The sequence below is a fragment of the Lactuca saligna genome, chromosome 7 (assembly GCF_052625555.1).
Source record: "Lactuca saligna cultivar CGN05327 chromosome 7, ASM5262555v1, whole genome shotgun sequence".
In the NCBI taxonomy this organism is placed as follows: domain Eukaryota; kingdom Viridiplantae; phylum Streptophyta; class Magnoliopsida; order Asterales; family Asteraceae; genus Lactuca; species Lactuca saligna.
This window is the reverse complement of record NC_136423.1, coordinates 104,619,932-104,633,031: the sequence shown is the minus strand read 5'-3', so window position 1 is coordinate 104,633,031 and position 13,100 is coordinate 104,619,932. Positions and strand designations below refer to the sequence as shown.

Here is a 13,100-nt window from a genome sequence, read left to right as displayed (position 1 = left end):
TGTGATATGTTAGTTTTTGAATGTGTAATGTTGATGTATATAAGTACATTGCTATTCTATTATATCAAATTTTATTCTATTATATCAAATTCAGTGTATTATGTTAAAGTTGTTGATTTATAAATGTGTTGTGCTTTAGATTGACGATGAAGAAGTATTTATTGATAACACTCAAGTTAAAAACAAAGTTGAAACATGTCAAACAACAAACATGAAGAAAATGTAAATGCCAAAGGGCGGTTAGTTGGGCCGATTATGATGTAGTTCATACTGACAAAGTTAGACATAGCAAATGCTTTTGGCATGTTGCTCAAAACTGAATTTGATGAAAATGGTACTTCTAGCATGATTAGACATATGTAAAGATGTAAAATGAACCCAAATTTTATAAAAAAATTTTTTGAAAACCAAACCACTTTAAATTTCAAAAAAGAAAAATGAAAATGGAGAAAATAGTATTGGGTCTCGGAAACATGATGAGAATATAATAAAAAAAATAAAAAAATAAAAAAATAAAAATAAAAATAAAGATTCGTTAAATTTATTTGTAATTTGAGAATTACCATTCAAATTTGTAGAGAATGAATCATTTATTGAGTGTACTAATGCATTGAATGGAAAAATAGTTTTGTCATGTAGAACCACAATTGCAAATGGAGTCACCGATAACTTTCTTAAAAAAAATGATAAGTTGTTTAAGTTCTTTAGTAATCCCCTTAGTAATGTGCATTTGACCACCGATTGTATGGACAAGCTCATGTCAAAGGTCGAGCTATATGATGGTCATGTGTGACAACCCGAAATTTTTATCTTGTACACTTGTTCAAATCTATCAAAGTTAGCCTCATTTTGTTATCTTTTAGCACGGTTTATGGTCTATTGGAGTGCTCTAAGCCAACTATAATCTAGGTATGGGTCCGGGGATGAGTAATTGTGAGTGTAACACCTTCTAAATGAGCCAACCACACCAACACAAGGTGTGTGCGGCCGCACACCCAACCTTACATCCATCCCAAACCGCACACTCCCCATATATATGGCCCTTGGTCATTTTTGAACACTTTTTCCACTCCTCCAAGGCAAGAACTCGTTTTCTCTCAAGTATCAACCATCTTCCACTTCTAGATCTTCAAATTGTAAGTATTCTTCCTCCCATTTGATGATTCATTACACTACCTAGTAAGAATCTATCATTTCATCCAAGAATCTACTCATTTTGTTTAGATCTTCAAGTGTTATTCAAGAACACCAAGAACACTAAACACATTTTCTTAATTTTTTGGACCACAAACACCCCCAAAGGATTCCATATTGTAAGTACCACTCCTTGTGCTAGTTACTTACTGATTTACTCATTAGAAAACGTCCAAAATATGATCAATGAGGAGTGTACGACCGTACACACCCTATGAGGCCGTACACCCCTTCATTTGGTGCTTAAGGGCCTTAAAACTCATGTTCTAGACTAGCACTTGATCAAGAACACTTAGGGAAGGAAAGATAGAGACTTGGAATGCACTTTTGACCAATTTTACATGCTCATCAAGGGTGTACGGCCGTACACTCCTTGTGTAGCCGTACACACCTTTTTTAGGGCCTAAAATGGCATTCAACTTACAATAAGGTTGAGCAATGGTCAAAAAACCTTCCCTAGAAGTTTCCTAAGGCTTGGAAACACGTTTTGGCACACTTCATAATGGGTGTGCGGCCGCACACACACCCTAGCCGCACACACACAAAACCCATGACTTTGTTGCCTTATACTCCAATATAGGGCCATACACCCCTTATGTGCAACCATATGTGTTGATAACACTTAATTCTAAGTGTTTTTGTGTCCCTAAGGCGTGTCCATTTCATCATTAGTGGTTATATACATTAAAGGTATTCATATATGTGTGATTATATGTTAAATAGGATTCGTTTGTGCTCAAGACTCCAATTGACACCCAACAATCTTATATCGATCTTTCATTTGAGTTACTCACTGCAGGTGAGTTCATACCCCTTAATCGACCTTTAAATACTTTTAAATGATTTTATGGGGGGAATACAAGTTGAAACATTATAGTTATTATATCAATCACATGTGATTAATATCTATCAAACAGATGGATTTACTATACTTTTAATTGTGTTATCAAACAAACTACTTCAAAATGTTTATCAAACTCTTTTACAATACTAAACTCTTTACCAAACTTGTTTTTGTATGCCAAACCTTTTATTTTAACTCTTTCAAACTTATATATATTGTCCAAACCTTGTCTAATGCATATATAGTTATATAAGTAAGGTTTAAAGGACTTAGGACTGACAACTCACTTTATTTCATGTTCCTTGTTTGGTTGTGGACTTAGAGTACCCTGTTGTTTGTCCGAGTGTCGTTTGATCCTTAGTTATATATTTAGTATATATGAATGGACATAAAAGCTTTTATTTCAGTTCAACACACTCGGTCATACAAACAACTCTGCTAGTAAACTATAATAGGTATAGTTTATGAAGTCATTACTCACTATTACTAGTACTATGAAACATATCAGATTCAATTCATTTATGAGCCAGTGAACACTTACTAGTATGAGAAACGGAAAGAACATACTATGATGAGAATCTAAGAGAACATACACTATACTATACAAGATAACATACTATACACTAGTACAGAGAGAACATTAATACACTATAACTTACTATACAAACATTAGAATACGATAACTAGAATGTGACATACTATTTCCGAATACAACAAGGCATTGTTGTATCATATTGTAACCATAGTCTCCTGGAGGGAGAGCGGGCATCGTGTGTATAGATCTATATGCAATAGACACTCCCACACACCGACTACTAGCTATAGTCCTAGCCGGTAAGGCCAAGGGGTGATAAAATGTCACCTCACTGTTTTATGACACCGAAAGGTCGTCGGGTATTCAGCCGTCAATCAGCATGGTTACAACCAATTCACATTCTAAACCTTTAATTAACCAACTAAGAATTAAAGGCAATAAGACTCCCTGAGGGGTATAACTCATTTAATATTACCTGGAGTCTTTATTTTATCAACCTTAGTTAGTAGTGTCACTACTGAGATCAAACATTGTTTTCCCTATTGTATTTACTTTGTGATCTTCTCACATAAACGATAATGTAAACTATATTTTGATAAAAACTCATACATTCACAAAAGAGCAAACATACAAATAGTCGGGTCTTGGTAGAAGACTACATTTCAGTAGAAAATATAGGATTCTCTAGGAAGTACAAACATTTACGAACATTTACAAACAATTACAAACAATTACAAGCAATTACATTACACTGTTACAAACGTTTTTATACAAACAATGACACTAAGATACTTATGAACTCACCAACATTTTTATGCTGATACTCTCTTTCAAAATAATTTGTATTCACAGGGAACCAGTAAGATAGGTACACCCATGCAGCTTTTGATGGACGGAGTAGATCCAAGACTCGTCTTTATTTTGATTGTACATTTTTGGTGTCATTTAAACTTACAAAAGAACACACATGCATTTAACTATTCTATTAATGCAATGGATGTTGTTCCTTGTTTTTACTATTATGCATTGTTGTGATAGTGTACATGATGTCCTCCGCCCCAGAACGTTTCCGCCGTTCCGGTTTTGGGGTGTGACATCACGTCCTACTTTATTGATGAAGATTGGGCTATACATATAAGAACTATCAACTTAAAATCTTTAGATAGTTATAAGGAAGAAGACATTGGGCTCACATTGTTGACTTGTCTTCAACAACGGGGTATCAATAATGTAATGACCATAATCGTAGACAATGCTAGTGCAAATGATAAAACAATCAAAATTCTAATGAAAAAACTACCAAACTTGTACAATGGAATGGGCGGCGACTCCCCGATTTTGTTTAATCAGGAAGGACATGATTGAAAAATATGATAAGTATTAGGGCGACCTTGAAAAATAAACGATTTTTTGTATTTTGCAGTCATATTAGATCCACGGTTGAAGTTTGATTTTCTTCAACAAGCCTTTGAGAAGTTGATTAAGTTAAAGAATACACAAAAGATCCCATGCTCTACTCAAAGTCAATTTAAAGGCTAAGGCCTTAATACGAGATCTTCAAAAAAGATTTGAGATTTTTTTTTTTATTTCTACAAATCAAAGTTTGACAATACTGACACTTTTCCAAGTCAAACACATGGTCCTAAAGATATAGTTGTGATTGATGGCGAGAACCACTTCATGATTGATTTAATAGTACAAACGGATCAACATCACTGGAAACGGAGTTGACACGATGCCTAAAAGAGCAGTCAGTTAAATATAATAAAGATTTTGATATTCTACTTTGGTAGAAACAAAACACGTCTTGTTACCTTATTGTATCTCGTATTGCGAAATGTATACCTTTATTATTTGTATATTTTTTTATAATTATATTTTAAAACTTTCTGTGTTTATGTTGATAGATATTTTGGGGAGTGCAAATCTTTACCATAGCGTCAAATGTGACTTTTAGTACAAGTGGGTGTATATTAGATCTATAACAAATGTGACTTTTAGTACAAATGGGTGTATATTAGATCTATAACAAACAAATTTGTCCGCAAAGATAATAGAGGCTTTAGTTTGCACCTAAGATTGGGTAAAAAAAATCAAGAAAGCCAATTGTGAAAAATAATGATGAAGTTTTGAAAGACGACGAGGTCGCAAAATCTTTAGAAGATGCGATAAACAATGAAGGTGGAAAAAGAAAACAACCAATCAATATTTCCGAATAGTTAAATCGTGTTTAACAAATGTTATTTTGGATATCGTTAAAAACATAATATTCATATTTTATTTTGGGTGTTGAATATTTAATATTTAACTTATACTTATATATGGATTTTTGTGTTTTGGATATTTAATGTCTAGTATGTCTTTTCATAATTATATCTTAAGATTTTGGTGTTTGGATTTTATATTTTTATCTCAAATATAGTAATTCGGGTTTACATTCTTACTACACAAATTCTAACATTTTTTTTTGTACCTTTGAAACAATTATGCATATTTAGCATTATTTTTAATTAACAAATTTGTTTCTTGAAAAGATTTGTTATGGAATAATAAGCTACAAAAGTCATAAAAAATACAATGTTTATAATCATATTGTAAATATTATTCCGGGTATTCAGGTTATAGAATCCTAATACGGTTTATTCGATTATATTAGTTCTTTGGTCATCTTATACATGTTATTTAGATTACTCGGGTAATAACCAAACTGAACCCGTATTGGTTATTTGGTTCGATTTTCGGTTCATATAGTTACCCTTATTTGGTTTTCGTTTGATCCGATTCCGACCCAAATAACACCCCTAACCAATGACACGCAGTGATAAATGCTCCTATCTGGGCTATATATTTTGCAGCGTTTGATAAATAACAATTGATAAGTTGGATGATAGATATGAAATGACATAAAAAGAGATTCGAGTATATAATTAAAAAACTAACTATAAGGGTATATTTGGAAAAAGCCCAATCAGTTTATCAATAAATCATCTCAAATAACTTTTTCTAATTGTCTCACCAAACAATAAGCTCCAAAAATAAGTTTTTTTATTTATGCAAAATACCAAACAAAACCTTGATGAACAGAGAGAGACACATATAGTATGAAGCCTAGTTCCAGTAAGGGAGGAGCACATAACATGATACTTAAAAGTTAAAACAGATAGTATGAAGGCCAGAAAAGAAAAAAAGAAAAAAAAGAAACAGCCTGTTCTTGTTCTCAAGGCAGCAGGGAAAGAAGAAGCACCAAACAAGCATATATGAGTTTTATGTTTACAGGATACTAGATGACACGTCCCACTTTACTAATAATTCCTAAGACAATAAATACAGTAACCTAAGAACACTTTCACGATAATAGAGTCTTCTTATCCACAAGTTATAAAGTTTAAAGAAATGAATGATATCCTCAAAGAAAACAGATGAGATGTTAAATACATACAAGATACAACAACACTTTTTGCATAAATCAGTGACCACCTGGATTGCGGTTCCAAGACAAATAAGATGGATCTCCAAGACGCCTGCACAGCACGGGATCAGAACAAATTACAACTTGTTTCAAATTCATATAATTATAACATTAGCATTACTCATGAGTTGTGTGCTTATCTTGAGGAATGATCATGTCTCAATTTTCAACACTATCAACAATGAGAGTTTGTTTGGAATGGAATACAATTAGTCATTATAGTCCATGATTATATAAAATTGAACTTTAGAAAAATCAACTTTATTATATGATGCATGATTTTAATTATAATTAATGAACTTTTACTCACAAAAAAAAGAATTAAGCATAACAAAAGCTAATTAAAACCCAAATAATATTATAATCAAAATAATAAATACTTCAGTTAGTGTAAAGATAAAATTGTAATTTAATTAATTGAATGCATCTCTTTAAAAAAACATTTGTGTCATTAATGTTTATAACATAAACATTATTCATTCCATTCCAACATATTAAAGGAACCATATTCCTTCAAGAATGTCCGGTCCATTCCATTCCATGAGGCAAAACAAACAAACAAACAGGTTTTTTTTCCTTGAGTGATTCCAGCAAACCAACACTAGCTCAAAATAACCGTGAATAAACATTAATAACACAAAGTAGAAAAATTACCTTGGCTTAACAAGATATATAATGGTGAAAGTGATAGCTAGTAAGAAGCACAAGCCACCAACAGCCAGATATGCAATGCCAATAAAATTGTTTTTTCCACCAAGCCAACTGCTTGTTGAGAGCACAAGTTTCTTCTTCCCATTGAAACTGTATGTGTTGTAGTTGTTCTTCATAATCACATTTATTGTATCACCTGCCTCAAGATCCACCTCTATCTTCCCATACAACTTCCTAAATGTTGGAAGAGCTGCAGTCCGCATCCACACAATAAGGTCTTCCTGCTCACTTAACTATACCAATCCACACAAGAAAAAAAAATTATAACCAATTTAAGGATTGGATTCAAACTTAGACTTAAGAGGCTTACTGGTATGGATTCATTGAGACTTGCACCACCGATAAGTGTTCCATTTTGAAAGTTTTTGGGGAAGACATCTTTGCCAAACTTTTGATCCCTATCACTTTTCCATGAAATGCCTCTCTTGTTTAGGGGCAATTGTTGATTGTTATTAGTGAAGAAGCTGTAAGTATCATTGAACATACTCCAGGCTACCAGCCCACAAGGCACAATCGACCTTCCATTTGCATCATCTTCAGGCTTACAAGAACTTGTATCATCCTCATTGCTTCGGCTCCTCAATTGCTGATCACTTCGGCTCTTAACATACCTGCGTGACATTGTTAGAAAGAAGATCAAAGGATTTGTTTTGTTGTACTCATTCAGTCATTCTCATGGATCTAAAGTATAGACAGTAAAATGTACCTTCGGTGATTCTGATAAAAGTTGTCAAGCTGATAATAGACGTATATAGGCCGCTTCATATGCTTTGGTACCTAAATCATAGACATAAAGGAGGACTCGAATTTGATTATGACTCACAAGTCACAGATTCTAAATTTCATTTGCATAAGTGTCGGGTCTTACAGAGAGGGTTCTATTGCAGGTTTTGTCTGCAGCGGATTGTATGTATCGGACCCTGTCACTTCTTGAGCCCGTTGGTGCGCACTCAGCATCATAGCGATCAACAATTTCGACAACCTATTTAGACAGAAACTAGAAAGTTACTACTAGCGCCAAGAAACCGAAAAGGAAATTCCAGTCGATTTCTGCATACATCGCGGGAAGCAAAGAGGGATGCAAGTCCTATTGGTACGAAGACGATCGTCACAAGCATGAAAGCCGAAATCACCTGACCAAATAAAGTTATTTTCTTTCAGTTTTTAAGAAGCATGAGCAGGAGGAGGAAAACAAATAAAAGATACGCACCCATCTTGGGGTAAGAATGGGTTTGCACGCTGGAAGTTCCTGCTGAGTAAACCTAGAATCTAAAAACGGAAATTTAAAAAGGAAAAGCTAGATCAGATATATGCGCTTGATATTCTAAAAATAAAATACCAACCCAAACCCAAATCCAAATCAAAACCCAACCGCAATAATAAGAATAAGCGGTGTATTTGATGGCATATGTGCTACTATCATTGAAGAGATTTACATTTGGGTCGCTTCGAATTTCTCCTAGGAACCGATGAATGCAGGGAATCAGCGGCGGCAGGAGGAGTGGATGAATTCATATCATGAGTTGAAAGAAGATGAAGCAGGGGCTAATCAGGAAGCGTGGAACACCAAGGACGGACTGAGGGCCCAGTGAACCAAGCGGACAATAAAAACAAACAATAATAATACGATGGAAACAAGGAAGCCGATGGAAAGAGAAGAGGATGGTTCCTGTGAATATGTTACTTTTTATCTACTCTTCTTCGACCTTCAATCCTCAAGAAAAGAACTATTGGCCGGCGTCCCTTTCTAGCACTCTAGAAAAAAAAATTAATTAATAAAACTAATAAAAAATAATTAAAAATAAATACATAAAGTTAATAATAAACATTAATAAAAATTATTAACAATCATAATTTGACCTAAAACTAAATATATTTTAGACAAGGGACTAAAAGGAGCAAATTTAGAAACTTAGAACGTAAGACCTTCTATTACTAGGGGTTGCTTCGTTATTATTATAAAAGCAGGGAACCAAAAGCGTAAAATCTGATTTGCAGCTTTAAATTTGACAAGTAAGGGTCTTTTTGGAAAAAACATCTTCAAACCTTTTATTGTTGTGTTGCACAGCATACGCGCAACACTTTTCATCTCGCAGGTGTTTGTTTTTCAGATGTCTTCGGATTAAAAAAATATTTGCGTGTGCTTTTCTTGGCGTAACACTTGTTTTGCTTATTCCTATCTCTTTCAACCTCTTCTTCTTTTTTTCTTGCTAAAATATTGATTATATATTGCTGAAATCTTATTTTACATTTTTTTTTGTTTATTCTTGTTGAATTTTTTTTTTCTTTTTGTATATTGAATAACAATAATTTGTTGATGAAATATCATTATTTTATATTAAAATATCTTTATTTTTTTGTTAAAATATCATTATTTTTTGCTGAAATATCATAAATTCTTGCCAAATATCATACATTATTAAATTTTTGGTATTAAAAAACTGTTTTCGAGTTATAAAATCAGTTTATTTTAATTTTTTAATATGTGCAGCAACATGCAGATGTTAAAAAACAAACACGCTTCTTACTACAGTCTGCAGCTGTTTGGTCCACATCTTCTACTGCAGAGGGTTGCAGAGGTGGTCCACAGACTTTATGGATTTGTGCTTCAAAAAAAACAAACAACACATTAGCCTCATTTCTTTCTTCCGGCCCCAAAGTAATCGGTCTTAATACCCCTTATGTCAAGATGCCCTCCCTTTCTTTCCCCGTTGTTAAAGAAGAATGTGGTTGCTGGAAAAAGGGGAAGCTCGCCGAAATCATTGCCAAAAGAAAGGTTATAGGAGGAGAAGTGTTGGGTGGTTGACATCCTTGGTTGGTAAGTTATTTTAGTTCATTATTTTTCTTTCAAACACAAACACCATCACCACTAGCCACCACCGTCGTTAGAGGTCACCTCATTACCAACAGACTACCATGATATGGTTGTGAGTTTTGCTACCCATTCCAACATTCATTCTTAAATAAAATGGCTAAGAAATCAAATACCTAATTGGTTTGGATGAAATCCAAACCCAAAGGTTCATTTTAGTGATCTTTATGTGAAGAAATGTTGTGTTATGCTGATTTTAAGTCAAATTCTTAATCATTTAAGATGCTTTTATTACTGTAACGACCCAAAAATCACGACCAAAAATTTCTTTAAAAGCATTACTAGAATCATATTTATAAAAACTGTATCATAAGTCATAACATAAATTCTCGAGTATTAATTCAAAACATAATATCATTATCAGAGTCGAACATTCCCAGGCTAACTGACTACGGTGTGTGCACTGCAATCTCCCCGAGCTCCTCTTTTGAAAACTGGGTACCTAAAACCAAAACTGAAAACCGTAAGCACGAAGCTTAGTGAGCTCCCCCAATCTAACACATACCATGCAAAAACATATAAAGCACATACTGGGCCTTGCCCACTGCATCGGACCAATGTCCGGACTAACTGGGGCCTTGCCCCCTACATCGGACCGAAGTCCGGAAACTGACTGGGACCTTGTCCCCTGCATCGGACCGAAGTCCGGACTAACTAGGGCCTTGCCCCCTGCATCAGACCGAAGTCCGGAGACTGACTGGGACCTTGTCCCCTGCATCGGACCGAAGTCCGGGCTAACTGGGGCCTTGCCCCCTGCATCGGACCGAAGTCCGGAGACTGACTGGGACCTTGTCCCCTGCATCGGACCGAAGTCCGGGCTAACTGGGGCCTTGCCCCCTGCATCGGACCGAAGTCCGGGCTAACTGACTGAACATAGCATAACATAACATATCAACTAGCATGAACACATATACTGCATACTACATCGGGCTGTAGCCCGGAACACATAACACATAAAACATAGCACATAAATCCTGTCTGAGCCACGAAGGCATCAAACATGCTAACTACTGCATCGGAAACTACTGCTAACTGGACGGGCCGCCATTGTGGCTTTAGACCCGTCCCTACTGGAAGGAAACTCACCTGAGACTGCTGAACCCTACTAATAAATCTCTGGCTGCTACTTGACAATCCCCTGATCCGCTGCTCCTCCAGCTCTCCGAGCTATCAATATACATATAACACTTAGTCTGACAGTCAACTAAGTCAACTCTGGTCAAAGTCAACCTTCCAGGTCAACCCTACTCGCCGAGTCTTCCTAAAGACTCGCCGAGTTCATAAACTCAGGGTCTTTCTTATTCGTGACCCGACTCGCCGAGTCAGTCCATGACTCGCCGAGTCCTAGACAATCTTCAACCAACTCGCCGAGTTGCTCATCCAACTCGCCGAGTCCATGCCTAACTTCATTCGACTCGACGAGTTGTTCATCCTACTCGTCGAGTTCCTCCTCATCTTTAAGCTACTCGCCGAGTCCACTCGAAGGACTCGCCGAGTCCAGTCAGTTCTACATACATGTAGAGGACCTTTGAGTCATGCATGGACTCCAAACTGTAGATCCACTCTTTTAAGGTCTATTCCTTACGTAAAGTTGCAAACTTTACGTGTAGAGAAGGAGATCTAGGCAAGATACGCCATTAACTAGGGTGTAAGGCCAAGGGACTTCAAAATCAACACAATGACTGATACTTTATGCTTCTCCAGGCCCTAAAACACTTGAATCTGAAGTAGCAACTCCAGATCCGGCTTCTAACCCAAAATAATAACATTATGGCAAAAGAGCCCCAACAACCACACATAGATCTAGGTGCAAAAAGGGGCCAGGAACTAGTTCATTACCTCCAAGTGCTCAAAATGAACTCACAATCCCAGATCTATAGCTCCTTTTTGCTCCTCCAAGTTCCTTCTTGCTTTTCCAAGCTTTAAAGCACCTTCCAAGGCTCAACTAGGAGATATGACGGCTAGGGTTTGATATCCAGGGCTAAAGAGGCAGTAAGGAACCCTGGGAAGAAGATTAAGACATTTATATAGGCCCCAAGTCCCGAATTTTAGGGTTTTCCACGCACAGACCAGACTCGCCGAGTCACCCTGGTCGACTCGCCGAGTCGGTCACTTACTCCCCGACCCGGATCCCGCTCGGACTCGCCGAGTCCCCCTTAGACTCGCCGAGTCGACCCCTAAACTTAGGGTTTTCTTTCCTTTCTTGGTCTTTGAAACTTTGGGTGTTACAACTCTCCCCCACTTAAACTAAACTTCGTCCTCGAAGTCTGCTATGGCCCACTGCCTGCGAGCTGCCTCTAAACCCAACCAACTATTCCAACACCAGCTGCCTACCCTTGCTAGCTTTTGCTCGATCCTTCTGACTAACCTTAATCCCTGCAGATAACACCTCGGGTCAACCCTGACCCTGAACATCCTGGAGACCCAACTTACTCAACTGGCAATCCTTCTAGTACTCACCAAGTACTGAACTGAACCTATAGGGGTTCACCCCTTCCTGTCCTTGCGCAAATCCCTTGCCTTCCCAAGGCAAGGTTCTATAACCAACTATTTCTCTGTAACTGTGAAGGTCCTATACTTCACCAACTCCATCACCCCCGCCAATTCCAGTACGGGTCAATACCGCCAACAACCACCGACGCCCCTATTTGACATAACTTGGTGCCGAGCACCCCCGGTCCTTACTGACGTCTCCATATTTGGGTTATCGAACCCTACCGGTTACTACACCCCTTCGCAATCTCCTAGTCGCTTCCAGCGACTCCGGAAAATACTTCGACTATCTATAACTGTTCTATCCATTCTTCCGCTCATACTGAAACGATGCTGCTGGGAATAGCTTGCTTATATCCTATCTGATTACTCAACTCCTACTAACTCGAGTCTTTCATCCCGAAGAAAAGCTACTTGCCTAGCTATCTTTACATGTCACTTATACTCGGCCGAAAGCTCAACTGATCCTGCTGAGAGAGACTTGTCATTTCCACATCAACCAACTATACCGTCAACACTAGAATTCCAACTCAAATACAATACTGACCCAAAACTCCGAAACCTTTCAAACACTGAATTGTCTGCAATACCGAACCTGCCTAAAACATTAAACTGGTTAAAACACTGAGCTGCCTGAAACACTAAACTGGCTGAAATACTGAGCTGCCTGAAACACTAAACTCAAGTCCAACTGTGGAGTCAAGGGACTCCTCCCTTAGTCGCTTCCACGACTTCTGAATGGAATCTTCCTCAAGGACTAGTTTCCACTAGTTATCCTGTCACTATGGCTCTAACAACCTTCCGATCCAACCGATCGGGTCCATACTTCACATCCTGACATCATCCATTCTATGACTAATAACATGATGGCTCCCAGACTGATGGTAGCCCTTAACATACCCGAACCTCAACGGTCCACTGCTGCTCTGATCTCGTAACTGATGTGACGATCTATAGCCAAGATTCGCTGACTTAGCCATAA

The 13,100-nt window shown here is 37.0% G+C and overlaps 1 protein-coding gene across 1 annotated transcript; it reads right to left on the bottom strand.

Moving 5' to 3' along the window:
• Positions 1–5,803: 5,803 nt before the first annotated feature.
• On the bottom strand, positions 5,804–8,417 carry LOC145005087 (ALA-interacting subunit 3-like). Its single transcript, XM_078964137.1, has 8 exons — positions 8,190–8,417; positions 7,964–8,022; positions 7,812–7,886; positions 7,622–7,735; positions 7,460–7,530; positions 7,064–7,364; positions 6,697–6,986; positions 5,804–6,094 (listed from the first exon to the last, which is right to left on the bottom strand). Exons 1-8 carry the CDS (start codon positions 8,266–8,268, stop codon positions 6,040–6,042), a joined length of 1,044 nt encoding a protein of 347 aa, XP_078820263.1. The 5' UTR covers positions 8,269–8,417; the 3' UTR covers positions 5,804–6,039.
• Between the last annotated feature and the right edge of the window lie 4,683 nt (positions 8,418–13,100).